The 12190-nt window shown below is 45.2% G+C and overlaps 1 protein-coding gene across 13 annotated transcripts in view; it reads left to right on the top strand.

Annotated features, from left to right (window-relative positions):
• Positions 1-12190, top strand: part of FNBP1 (formin binding protein 1) — a 135159-nt gene that overhangs the window by 47118 nt on the left and 75851 nt on the right. For all 13 annotated transcript variants that reach the window (XM_080819819.1, XM_080819818.1, XM_080819817.1 and 10 more), the window contains exon 2: positions 5390-5505. In XM_080819819.1, coding sequence (XP_080675945.1) covers positions 5390-5505 — 116 coding nt within the window. The remainder of the gene's footprint in view (positions 1-5389; positions 5506-12190) is intronic.

The following is a 12190-nucleotide window of genomic DNA, read 5'->3' as shown; positions in this document are numbered from 1 at the left end:
TTTTTAATAGTTTACTTATTCATTTGAGAGAAAGAGAGACAGAGAGAGCACAAATAGGGGGAGAGGCAGAGGGAGAGGAGACGCCGACTTCCCACTGAGTTGGGAGCCTGACACGGGGCTCCATCCCAGGACCTGCCTGGAGCTCATGACCCACCCATCTGAGCTACCCAGGCACCCCGAGCCTGTCCTTTTAAGGAAACAACTATTTGTTGCCAGTGATGGAATTCTACCTTTTAAGTGAAAATTGGTATTTTGGAAAATTTGTATTTGCCACTGTGAGCTTGACAGCTCCCCAGTATTTAAAGACTCCTCAGATTCTTGACCTCGGGGTCATGAGTTCAAGCCCCATTTTGGGAATAGAGCTTACTTTAAAAAAAAAATAACATAATAAATAGGGCGCCTGGGTGACTCATTCAGTTAAGCAACTGCCTTTGGCTCAGGTCATGATCCTAGAGTCCTGGGATCGAGCCCCGCATCAGGCTCCTTGCTCAACGGGGAGCCTGTTTCTTCTTTTCCCTCTGCCCCTCATCCCCACTTGTGCTCTCGCTCTCTCTCTCTCTCTAACAAATTTTTTTTTTAAGATTTTATTTATTTATTTGACAGAGAGATCACAAGCAGGCAGAGAGGCAGGCAGAGAGAGAGGGGGAAGCAGGCTCCCTGCCAAGCAGAGAGCCCGATGTGGGGCTCGACCCCAGGACCCTGGGATCATGACCTGAGCCGAAGGCAGAGGCTTTAACCCACTGAGCCATCCAGACGCCCCACTCTCTAACAAATTTTTAAAAACAAATAAAAATTTAAAAATAAAGACATTGGAAAAGACGAGATAGGTAGCAATATAAACAAATGTGATTTAAATGTATTTTGTAATGAAATGTGGCAACATTTGGAAGATCTGCAAGTTATCAGTGACATGATACTTTGGAAATGGTATTTTCTAAATAATGTTACACAGTCATGTGCAGGCAAAAGATCCATTCAGAGCACGAGATCAATGAGTGCATTTTACTGTAACCCCATGTGAAAAATTGTTTGGGAGGGTTTCAGATTTCATATTGCAACTAGCCTTTAAGAAACTAGTCGTTGAGTCTTGTGGTGGTATCAGGTAATAGCCAGCATGACCTAAATAGGCTCTTGAACTACTCCTCCACTTTCTTACTACATATCTGCACGAAGTCTTATTTTTTCGCGTATTTCAGCCAAAGTCAGGAGTCGCACCAGATTGAATTCAGAAGGATCTGAGCATCCAGCTGTCTTCTATGAAACCAAACATTAAAGAGATTTGCAAAAAAGTAAAACAGTGCCAGTTTTCTCACTTTTTGTTGTTGTTTTGGAAAGGAAAGTTCTTTTAAAAAAGTGCTGTTTCTTTTGACATGTGATGGATTTAGTGTCGTCTTTTAAAATAAATTAATAAGCATGTTTAAAACTCTCAGTTTTTAATTTCTGATACAGTAAGTATTAATGGCCATAACCCACATAAATAAAAGCTTTCGAAGGTCCTTAATGATTTTTAAGAGGGCTGAGAGGGCCTCTCTTAATGATTTTTAAGAGGGCAGAACGGCTGTCCTGTAACATCACAAGGGAAGGGGTCCATTTTTGCTAATGGCCCCATCTCCCAAGTGCCGAAGGCTGTTTTTTTTGTTTGTTTGTTTGTTTTTTTGTTTTCTTATTTATTTGACAAACAAAGATCACAAGTAGACAGAGAGGCAGGCAGAGACAGAGAGAGGGAGAAGCAGGCTCTCCACTGAGCAGAGAGCCCGATGCGGGGCTCGATCCCAAGACCCTGGGATCATGACCTGAGCTGAAGGCAGAGGCTTTAACCCACTGAGCCACCCAGGCGCCCCCGAAGGCTGTTTTTTAAAGGGCCCTTTATAATATTTGCTCACAAAGGAGTCTTTTTAAGATTTGGAATGTTTTTCCATTAAGTTTTCCACATTTTGGTCAAGAATGTAAGTGGGTTGATTAGTTTTTCATCTGTTTTGAATTTGCTTTTAGCTGCTGTCAAAAAACTCCATGCCGTGGCAATCCATGTGATGGGAGGGGTAGAGTGTGGCATCATTAGGGAAGTCTTAGTATTTTAAAAAATTTTATTTGTGACAACATTTTATTTCATTTCATGGTTTTTTTTTTTAAGTAAGCTCTACACCCAGCGTGGGGCTCAAACTCACAACCCAAGATCAAGAACCGCATGTTCTACCTACTAAACCAGCCAGGTCCCCCAAGAGATGTTCTAATACAGCATAAAAAGAACTATCCTATATTGACAAACAAGTACTAGTTTATTTGTTGCTACTGAGTAAGGTTTTTAGCATTAAGATCTTCTATCTTATTTTGACCTTATTATAGCTTGCAGAATGTTCCTGAATACAGATAACTTTATTGAAAACATATTGTTGGGTTGGGGCCAGTAATTTTTAAGGTAGACTGAATTCAAATGTAGATTAAAAAAAAAGAGAGAGTTTCGGTATCAAAAGCTTTTGCTCTGCATTCTATACACCAGAGCTTAAAAAAAAAAAAATCGAATACTCACAGGGAAAAATATGTAGTGAAATTATCATCAGGACAATCTAAAAGCAGATGCTGTTAGCAAGTTTTCTTTTTTTTTTTCTTTCTTTCTTTTTTTAAAATATTTTATTTATTTATTTGACAGAGATTACAAGTAGGCAGAGAGGCAGGCAGAGAGAGGGGGAAGCAGGTTCCCTGCTGCACAGAGAGCCCGATGCGGGGCTCGATCCCAGGACCCTGAGATCCTGACCTGAGCCAAAGGCAGAGGCTTTAACCCACTGAGCCACCCAGGTGCCCCTGTTAGCAAGTGTTCAAGGAAACCCCTTTAACTCCTGAATATGGTAGGCTTCTGGGAATGGGACATGAAACAGGACTCAAATGGAGGGAGGGGTCTGGAAAGGCGTTTTAAAATAAATAGGAAACTAGCTATGAAACTAGGTTAGCAAAGGGTTACTGACCAGCCAGAGCTTTAAACAAGCCTTGCTCTGAAGAGCTAGGAATGATTTGTAATCATGACTTGAATTGTTTGTATATTTGTTCTCTCCAGTAGTTTGAAGTGACCTACAGTCTTGTTTACCCTATCAATTTGCTTGACCACCCTTGTCTGTATTAGAGGATATAAATAAATCACCTTCCTGACTAGTGTTCCTTGGAGTAGAAACTAGATGTCCGTGGAATATATTACGGGGGGCCAAGAATCAGTGAAAACCTTACAGAGTTGTCCTTTGTTTTTTGTGATAGTGTAAACAATTATTAGATTTGAAGACGTTTTGCGGTGATGCTTTTTCATGAGAAAAACATTCCAGTAAATTAAAAATCTTAGTTTCTCAACCTATCCTGTGGGCCTGGGTGGAAGTAAGAGGAAATGAGTTTTCTTCAAGAAGAGAATTTCTTGGAGAAAAAATGTTTTGGGGGGCACCTGGGTGGCTCAGTGAGTTAAAGCCTCTGCCTTCAGCTCAGGTCATGATCCCAGGGTCCTGGGATTGAGCTCCGCATCGGGCTCTCTGCTCTGCAGGGAGCCTGCCCCCTCCTCTCTCTCTGCCTGCCTCTCTGCCTACTTGTCTGTCAAATAAATAAATAAAATCTTAAAAAATTCTTAAAAAAAGAAAAAAGAAAAAATATTTTTGGTTCTGCAGGGCCCCCACTCCCACCCAAGGTGGACTTCCGTGTACTCATTTTCCCATTTGCACAACTTGGAGTGGAACGCAGAATGAGCACGAGGACAGGTATAAAAGTGGCAGATGCTAGGTTTTGAAACCAAGCTGAAGGATGGCACCGACTGTCCTTAGGATCTCACACACCTGCGATAGGATTAAATTGTGACTTTGTACTTTTTTATACCCGATTTGACTCTTTCCCATTTCCTGTGATCCTCATGACTGAATTGTGAAATTAGGCAGTGACTGATTCGGCATCTCTAGGCAAAGAACTACATTTTGGCTACATTCTGTGGCCCCAGGTGGTGGAGTTCCAGGCTGGGGCCAGAACTCGCATATTTCTCTTTTCCTGCTATCTCCCAGGAGACAGCAGACACCGTCCATCTTTCTATCCCGGCAGCTTTCCCTTCCCTGCAGTGTCACGCCGACACCCCCGTCGCTTTCCCAGGCCTTTCTGGGCTCACCCAGAGGCCAGGCCCCTCTTCGCTAATTCAGGGCATAGCGCAGCCGATTTTGCTGACCCTCTCCTTGAATCCCTTCAAATCCACCAGGTCACAGCCCTCCCTCCTTGAGCTCCAGAAGGGTCTGTGTTTCCAGCTCCCCTCTGGACATGTCACGCCCTTGGGCATCGTGTTACTTCACCCCAGCCCCTCGATTCTCTTGTCCCGGGAGCCAGAGGCAGGGAGGCCCCCAGAATCTCGCCTCTCCCTCCTATCCCTTTCCAGCCTCCGCAGGCAATCTGCCGCTAAGACTAGTTGATTCTAGTTGTTACGGGTCTGTGTATCCTCTCCTCCCATTTTCTCTCCTCTGGACTAGGGAACAATCTCCCGGCTTCCACCTCCTGGCCATTCTAAGCATGTCTGTGGGCGTGCCTCTCCCTCCAAGTTCAACGGCTCACTTGTGTGCACTGGAGAGGCCAAGTTCCTTCACTCTCGTTGTGTGAGGCCTGGGGTGATGGGCTGGGACTTTTTCCAGTTTCTTACCCACCACCCTTCTTCCCTTGAGCCCTCTCCCCTGCCCTCCCCACCTTCCCTCCAGAGGGACAAGTGCCATCCCCCCCCCCCCCCCCGCTCCAATCCCCAGATTCCTGGATGTGTCCTCGCCTTTGCAGTAGCTGTTGCTGAAATACCCACCTCCTCTCATTCTTCCAGGCTAGGAACCTCCAGGCGAGATGGGGCTCTATTTCTGTGCATTTCAGTTCCCCGGCTCCTTTCCTGGCCCACGGTGTGGGTTTCATAAATGTTCGAATGTATGAATAAAGTCCGCATGAGTCATTTCATTTATCTGTTTGAGGAAGGCAGTTATTTTGTCACTCTTCCTGTTCCCATTTGCTTGCCCCAAATTTCAGTGAGCTGGTTTGAATTAACTCAGAGGTAACAGGTGAGGTGCTGGCAAGCCCGACGGAGCTGATGTGTGTTTCAGCTCTCGGTTTTTGGAATCTGGAAAAGATATTTTCCTTTGTACCAGAATGTTAACTATATCCCCAAACTGTGTTTCTAACATGAACGAATGGGTCAGAGATCAGTACCCCAGGCAGTTTTCAAACCAAATTTGGTAATGTTGATTTAAGACAGCTCGACGAGAAAAGCACCCAGTACAATCATGGAAAATACTAGAACTTCTTTCTATACGGCCACATATTGCTGAAGAGAATTGTTCCCTGAAGTTATATTAATCGCAGAGAAGGATTCTAAAGCTCTCTCTCTCTTTGTTTTTTTTTTTTTAAACAGGACCAATTTGACAACTTAGAAAAACACACACAGTGGGGAATTGACATTCTTGAGAAATACATCAAATTTGTAAAGGAAAGGACAGAGATTGAACTCAGCTATGCAAAGCAACTCAGGTAAGTCAATATTGAAAAAGGTTATTTAACTGCAAAATGGATGTAATGATAATTTATATATTCATTTATACTGTGAATGTATAGTCCTTTAAATATTTTCCCCCTTTTATGTAAGGTAATATTTAAGTTAGAAACCATTGCTTTTGGGGCACCTGGGTGACTCAGTTGTTAAGCGTCTGCCTTTGGCTCAGGTCATGATGCTAGAGTCCTAGGTTCAAGCCCCGCATCAGGCTCCCTGCTCCATGGGAAGCCTGCTTCTCCCTTTCCCACTCCCTCTCCTGTGTTCCCTCTCTCGCTGTGTCTCTCTCTGTCAAATAAATAAATAAAATCTTTAAAAAAAAAGGAAAGAAAACATTGCTTTTGATAGAGAAAATTCATTTTCATAGAGCAATAAAAATAAAAACTAAGTTATTGCCCTTAGGCTCTGCTTTTCTTTTTCTGTTTCTTTTTTTCTTTTTAAGGATATTTTTTGAATTTTGGAGCTACTTTTCTTTTTTCGAGAAAACTCCTCATTGAAGTGTAATATACAGAGAGGTAGAAGTGCATGTCGTAAGTGCATAGCCCCAGAAATCTTCCCAGAGTGAACACCCCCGTGTCATCAGCTCCCAGATGGAGAAACAGGAAAATCCAGGCCCAGAGGTCCCCTGGCCCCTTCCAGGGCAACGCCTTCCTCCCATGGCTGTCCACACTTCTGACTTCCAATGACATAGATGGTCTTGCCTGCTTTTGAGCCTCATGTGAATGTACTCACTTATTAGGCACGATTTGCGTCTTCTCTTGTTCTACGTTAGGTTTGAGACCGTCATTCGTGTGGCTGTATATGGTGGGAGTTTGTTCCATTCACTGGTGGTTGGTATTGGGTGTGTGCGTATACCACAGTTCACCCATGTCTCAGCCACCAGGCCATTGCTCGCCTCCTGTTTGGGGATACGAAGTCTGTCTACACCCAGGACTGGAATTGTGGGGTCACAGTGGTTCAGCTCTAAGTAGACAGTTTTCCAAACTGCTTCTCGCGATCCATGCTCCGTCCAGAAGCCTGGACGTGTCCCATGGGCAGCATAGTCTAAAAGTGCTTGGACCTCTTGCACCTTGAATGACGAAATTATCCAAGGAATCTGTGCTTTTAGATAAAATGTGTAAAAGTCGTTGGTAAAACGAAGCTGGAACTTGACGCAGTGGTCACAGTCTTTAATGATTTCTTGTTTGGTGGAATGGGTTGGTGCAGATTGTTTTAAGACCTGTTAAAGATCCAGATGACTTTTGGTCTAGAAACATTTCGTTTGAACCCAAAGAGTGTCTGCAGAAGGGATACGTCAGGGGTCCCTGAGAGCAGGTGGGTTCTCCTAGAGCTGGTGTTGTTTATAAATAAGCCTGTTTATAAATAAGCCTGCGGGGCGCCTGGGTGGCTCAGTGGGTTAAAGCCTCTGCCTTCGGCTCGGGTCATGATCCCAGGGTCCTGGGATCGAACCCCGCATCGGGCTCTCTGCTCAGCAGGGAGCCTGCTTCCCCCCTTCTCTCTGCCTGCCTCTCCGCCTACTTGTGATATCTCTCTCTCTGTCAAATAAATAAATAAAATCTTTAAAATAAATAAATAAATAAATAAGCCCCTGAGGGTACATGTGGATGTTTTTGGGGATGACCCGTTCTGTTGCCATTGAGTAAATCAAACAAAAACCTACTGCTCAATGAAACAGCCCTTATGACCTGCTGAATCCAGGTCGATTTCTGGCACTGCGTGTGTGCATCAGCCTCACATCCTGAATGTAGCAACAGGGAAGGGGCTGCTTCGTGCTCAGTAGCCAAATATCGCACTGTTCATCATAATGCCTTTCGCGGGAAAATGGGTTACATACCGTCCTTAGCCAAAATACGGTCTCACGGTATGGATTTATGTGTTTGTTCCCTTTCTCCTTCTGTTAGCTTACACTTGTCTTCCCTGGCACCTTTGTCATGATCCTGTTTTGTTCAGGAGGTTTGGGATTAGATGCCGTTAATTCAGCTTTTAGCCAGTGTCTGCTCGGTTCTGGGTCACGGAGGGAAAGGGCTTTCTTGGCTGCCCCTCTGGATTGCACCGGGCTTCTTGCCCTTTTCTCATCGCCCTAGGTGAGGGACGGAGGATGCAGGTAACAAAACGGGAGGCTGTTGGTAAAGAATGCAAATTCCAGTGTGGGTTTAGGGTAAAGCGCGATGGCTCTCCTTGACTGTTACCCTCTTGTGGATCACGAGTTGAAGTAGATCAGTGTCAGGGTTCTCACGGCAGCCTCTTGAGAAGTGCTTTTCCTGAGATTTAAATATGTATCTAGTAGGCTCTGTGCCCAACATGGGGCTCAAATGCACAACCCCTAGACCAAGAGTCGCACGTTCCGCTGACTGAGCCAGCCGGGCGCCCCCTGAGATGTATTTATTAACATTGTTTCATTACGTCCCTAAGCGGTGTCTGAATTTGTTCTTGTTGGCAGAAGTTGATGTACAAGATCAGAAGTAATTGAACTAACCCTTCAGTCCGGTCTTCTCCTCCTTGATACTGAGCCCTTAGCCAGGTCCTCAATGCCAATACAGAAGCATCCTTTCTATCCTTGGCTGATTTGCTTCCCCACTCACCGAAGTGACTCAGTTCCCCCGCTTTCTGCAAACCCGGCATCTCCTTTCCCATCCTCACCGCTTGCTTGCTACATCACTGAGAACGTGGACGCAGTCAGGAGAAAATGTCCTCAAACTCTCAGCATCTGTGGCCCCCCCACCCCCAGATGCTTCTGTCTAAATCCAGGCCTCCCCTCTTGTGCACTCGGTGTCCTCCCTCCCTCCGGCTCCGAACTGAGCCCCAGTGCTTCTCTCTCCCACGTCCTCAGTTCTTCTCTCCTGGGTTTTTATCCCCGTTGACACACGAGCACGTCATCCTCCAAAAACAAACTTCCCTGAGGTCGTTCTCCCCGGCCGGTGCCACCATTTCTTTGCTCCCCTTTGCAGCCAAACTTCTTCAAAGTGTTCTTACTTGCGGTCTCCAATCCCTTTCCTCTCACTACCTTAAACTCACTGCACACCTCTCAGCCAACACGGCCCTTTCAGGGCCCCTGTGGTTTCTGTATTGTTCAACCCAATCGCCTGTCCTCAGTCTGGTGTCCTGGACCCATCAGCAGCTTTGACAGGGCGGATGCTTCCTCCTCCTGGCTTGGCCTCATTCCAGTCTACTGGCTTCCTTTCTACCTCACTGGGAACTCCTTCTTAGCCTGCTCGCTGGGTCCTCTTTGCCTCCTGCCTCTTCACGCGATGTGCCCTAGTTCCCAATCCCTGTCATCTCCCGCTCTCGGTCTGTGTTCCCTGGGTGATCTCATCTGGCTTTAAGTATGATCCACGTGGCAGTGGCTCGCAGGTGTGTACCTCCAAGCTAGACCTCTGTCCTGGACTCCAACATAGATTATGCTTTACCTCCTAAAATCTATCTGAAATGGAAAGTGTCCGAAGCCGAAGCTGCCCGCCTACAGTCTGCATCTGTACAGCCCGGCTTTTCCCATGCACTTGAGGGCAGCTGCTCCTTCCCTGTTAGGTCAGAAACCCTGTTCTTCATTAGGTCAGAAATTCCCTCTTTCTCTGCCACTACCCTGCCCCCATCCCTAGTGTAAGCCATCAGGAAGTCCCAGTGACTGTACTTTGCAAATTTACCCAGGATCCGACCCCTTCTTCTGACCTCCACCTCGGATGCTGTGGTCCAGTCCCCATCACCTCTCACCTGGGTTATTACAAGGCTTCTAACTGGTTTCTCGTATTCCCTTCTTATCCCCTCTTGTCTGTCTGTTTTCCACAAAGCAGCTAGATCATGGCACTCTGTTCAAAATTCCAACAACTCCCCATTTCACTTCGTAAATTCAGAACCCTTACCGTGGATGTCCTACAAAGCCCTATGTGATCGTATTCCCCAGCCTCTCTGACATATCTTTCCCCCTCTTCCCTCCTCTCTGCTCTAACCATACCAGCCTCCTTGCTGTTTTCTCACCTGATGTGTGATAGGCACTCAGCAAATAGTTGTAGGAAGACTGAATCGAGACGTCCAGATGTCGAGATGTTTGGTCCCGACTGCTTCAAAAAGAATCATGTGTTTGCACAGGCTGTGAGAGCTAATGAGGGCTTACCAACAAATAGAACAACCCACAGTGTGTGAGCAGAGTAGCAGGGGAGCTCTAATGAACAAGACACCTTGGAGCTCGCCTTCTCACTGTGGAGAACAGACCACATGCAAATAAGCAAAAAAGATTTTTTTAAAGATAGCATTTACCTTCCCAGGTAAGTAAAGCCATTGATGTAATAGTGCGCGATGGTGGGTGGGGGATACGTAGCTAGACTAGCCGGGGAAAACCTGTTGCTTGAGAACCGAAACACAAAGAGAGAGGACCAGCATGCCAAGGTCTGGGTTTAGCTCTTCCAGGCCAAGGGATTGGTGAGTGCAAAGGTCCTGAGGTGGACACATGTTCAAGGAATGGAAAGGCCTGGGTGACTGAAGCATGGTCAGCAAATGCTTGCTTGAAATATCAGTGTGATGCTGAAAAAGCAACACGATCTTTTTGGAGAGACTTCTGGCATTAAATCATTTTGAATTTTTTTAGCATTAATTAGAGGAAAAAAATGCTAACTTAGTATTTTTGTTTTTGTTTTTTTAAAAGATTTTGTTTCTTTATTTGTCAGAGAGAAAGAGAGTGCACAAGCAGGCAGAGTGGCAGGCAGAGGCGGAGAGAGAAGCAGGCTTCCCGCCAAGCAAGGAGCTGGATGCGGGACTCCATCCGAGGACCCTGGGATCATGACCTGAGCCAAAGACAGCAGCTTAACCAACTGAGCCACCCAGGCGTCCCTATGCTAACTTATTTTAGAAGCAATGGGTGTTCATTGGGGCTTTGATTTCTGTAGGTTGGGGGGTTGGCAAACTAGAGCCTATGTCCCAATCCATCCACTGCCTGGTTTTATAAATAAAGTTATGCAGGAACCACAGCCATGCCCATTCATTAATGTGTTGTCCTATGGCTGCTTCTGAGGACAATTGCAATTGACTAGTTGCAACAGGGACACCTGAGTGTGACGCACTTCCAAGTCTAAAATACTATCCGACCCGTTTCAGAAGAAGTTTACTGGGGCGCCTGGGTGGCTCAGTGGGTTAAAGCCTCTGCCTTCGGCTCAGGTCATGAGATCTCAGGGTCCTGGGATTGAGCCCCACATCGGGCTCTCTGCTCAGCGGGGAGCCTGCTTCCCCCTCTCTCTCTGCCTGCCTCTCTGCCTACTTGTGATCTTTCTCTCTGTGTCAAATAAATAAATAAAATCTTTTTTAAAAAAAAGCTACATTATTTGTTAACCAGATAATGAATTCACATGATTAAAAATGCCAGAGGTAGAAAATGGTGTGCCGGGAAGGGTCCCTTCTCTTAACCCTGTCCCCGGGGGGACAATAAATGTTATCAGTCTCTTGTTTATCCTTCCGAAGAAATTTTATGACGCTGCAGGCAAAGGAGGGTGTGTTTTCTTCCTTGCTTCCCCAGCAGTCCCATATGCCCTTGTGTCTCTCCATCCTGGAGGTTGTTCCGAGGACTCATTATTTTTGCGGTTTTACGGTATTGCTGTGGCTTGGTGGACTTGTTGATTGTTTCCAATTGTTTGCAACTCAGAACAAAGTTGCAGTGCATAACCTTGAGTAATGCACTTGGACAAGCCGGTCCAGAAACAAAGTTCCTGAAAGTAGCACTCTGGTTCTGGTAGAGTTCACCAAGTTGCCACTCAAAGGCTGTGACCCTTACCGCTTGTAGCACAGCGTGGGACAGTGCCATTGACCTTGACCCTCAGTGCTCCTTGGTACCAGTCTTGTCCAATCTTTGCCAACGTGATAAGTAAAAATAGGCGAGTCTGAGCCTTAGTTTGTGTTTCTCTTATTATCAATGAGGTTGAGCCTGTTTTTATACATTTGAGTCATGTGTACGTTCTTTTTGGTGAACCATTCATGTCCTGGCCGACTTTTTTTTTTTTTTTTTTAATTAGAGTTCATTGTCAATAAAGGGTAACTGTAGAAATCATTTTATAAAATAAATTGTATATTGTATATACAAGGAATTCCACTTATATTTACTTTCACCATAAAAAAAGACATACAAATGGAACTAAAGGATTTGCTGAACCATGAATATTTAATTCTTATAAGATTTAGCAGAAAAATTATTAAAAACTTGTAGGATGTCATTACTGGGTTTTTTTTTTTTAACTCCTCGTTATAACTTTAAGCAAGCTCACTTGGATCACTGCTAAGTAAGAGAAAGAAAATAATCTTTACATGTTTTGCTTCCTCTTGTAGCTGAGTTATATAATTTGGTCTGTAACACGGTCCCACAGTTAACTTGTCTTAATTCTGCATTTATTTGTTTATTTACTTATTATTTATTTCTTTATTTATTAGAGAGAGAGTGTGTGTGAGCACAGTAGGGGAGGGGGAGAGGGAGAGAGAGAATCTCAAGCAGATTCTGTGCTGAGCGCAGAGCCTGATGCCCAGATGGATCCCATGATCCTAACCTTATGACCGAGCCAAAGTCAGAGGCTTAAGCTGAGAGGCAGAGGCTTAACCGACTAAACCCCCTAGACGCCCCTTTATTCTGTATTTAAATATAAATGTATGCTCACCTCCATTCCTTCTAGCACAACCTCTCCACCTGTCTCTTGG

This window comes from Martes martes, assembly GCF_963455335.1.
Source record: "Martes martes genome assembly, chromosome: 12".
Taxonomy (NCBI): domain Eukaryota; kingdom Metazoa; phylum Chordata; class Mammalia; order Carnivora; family Mustelidae; genus Martes; species Martes martes.
The sequence above is the reverse complement of the archived record's forward strand: the minus strand, read 5'-3'. Positions and strand labels throughout refer to the sequence as shown.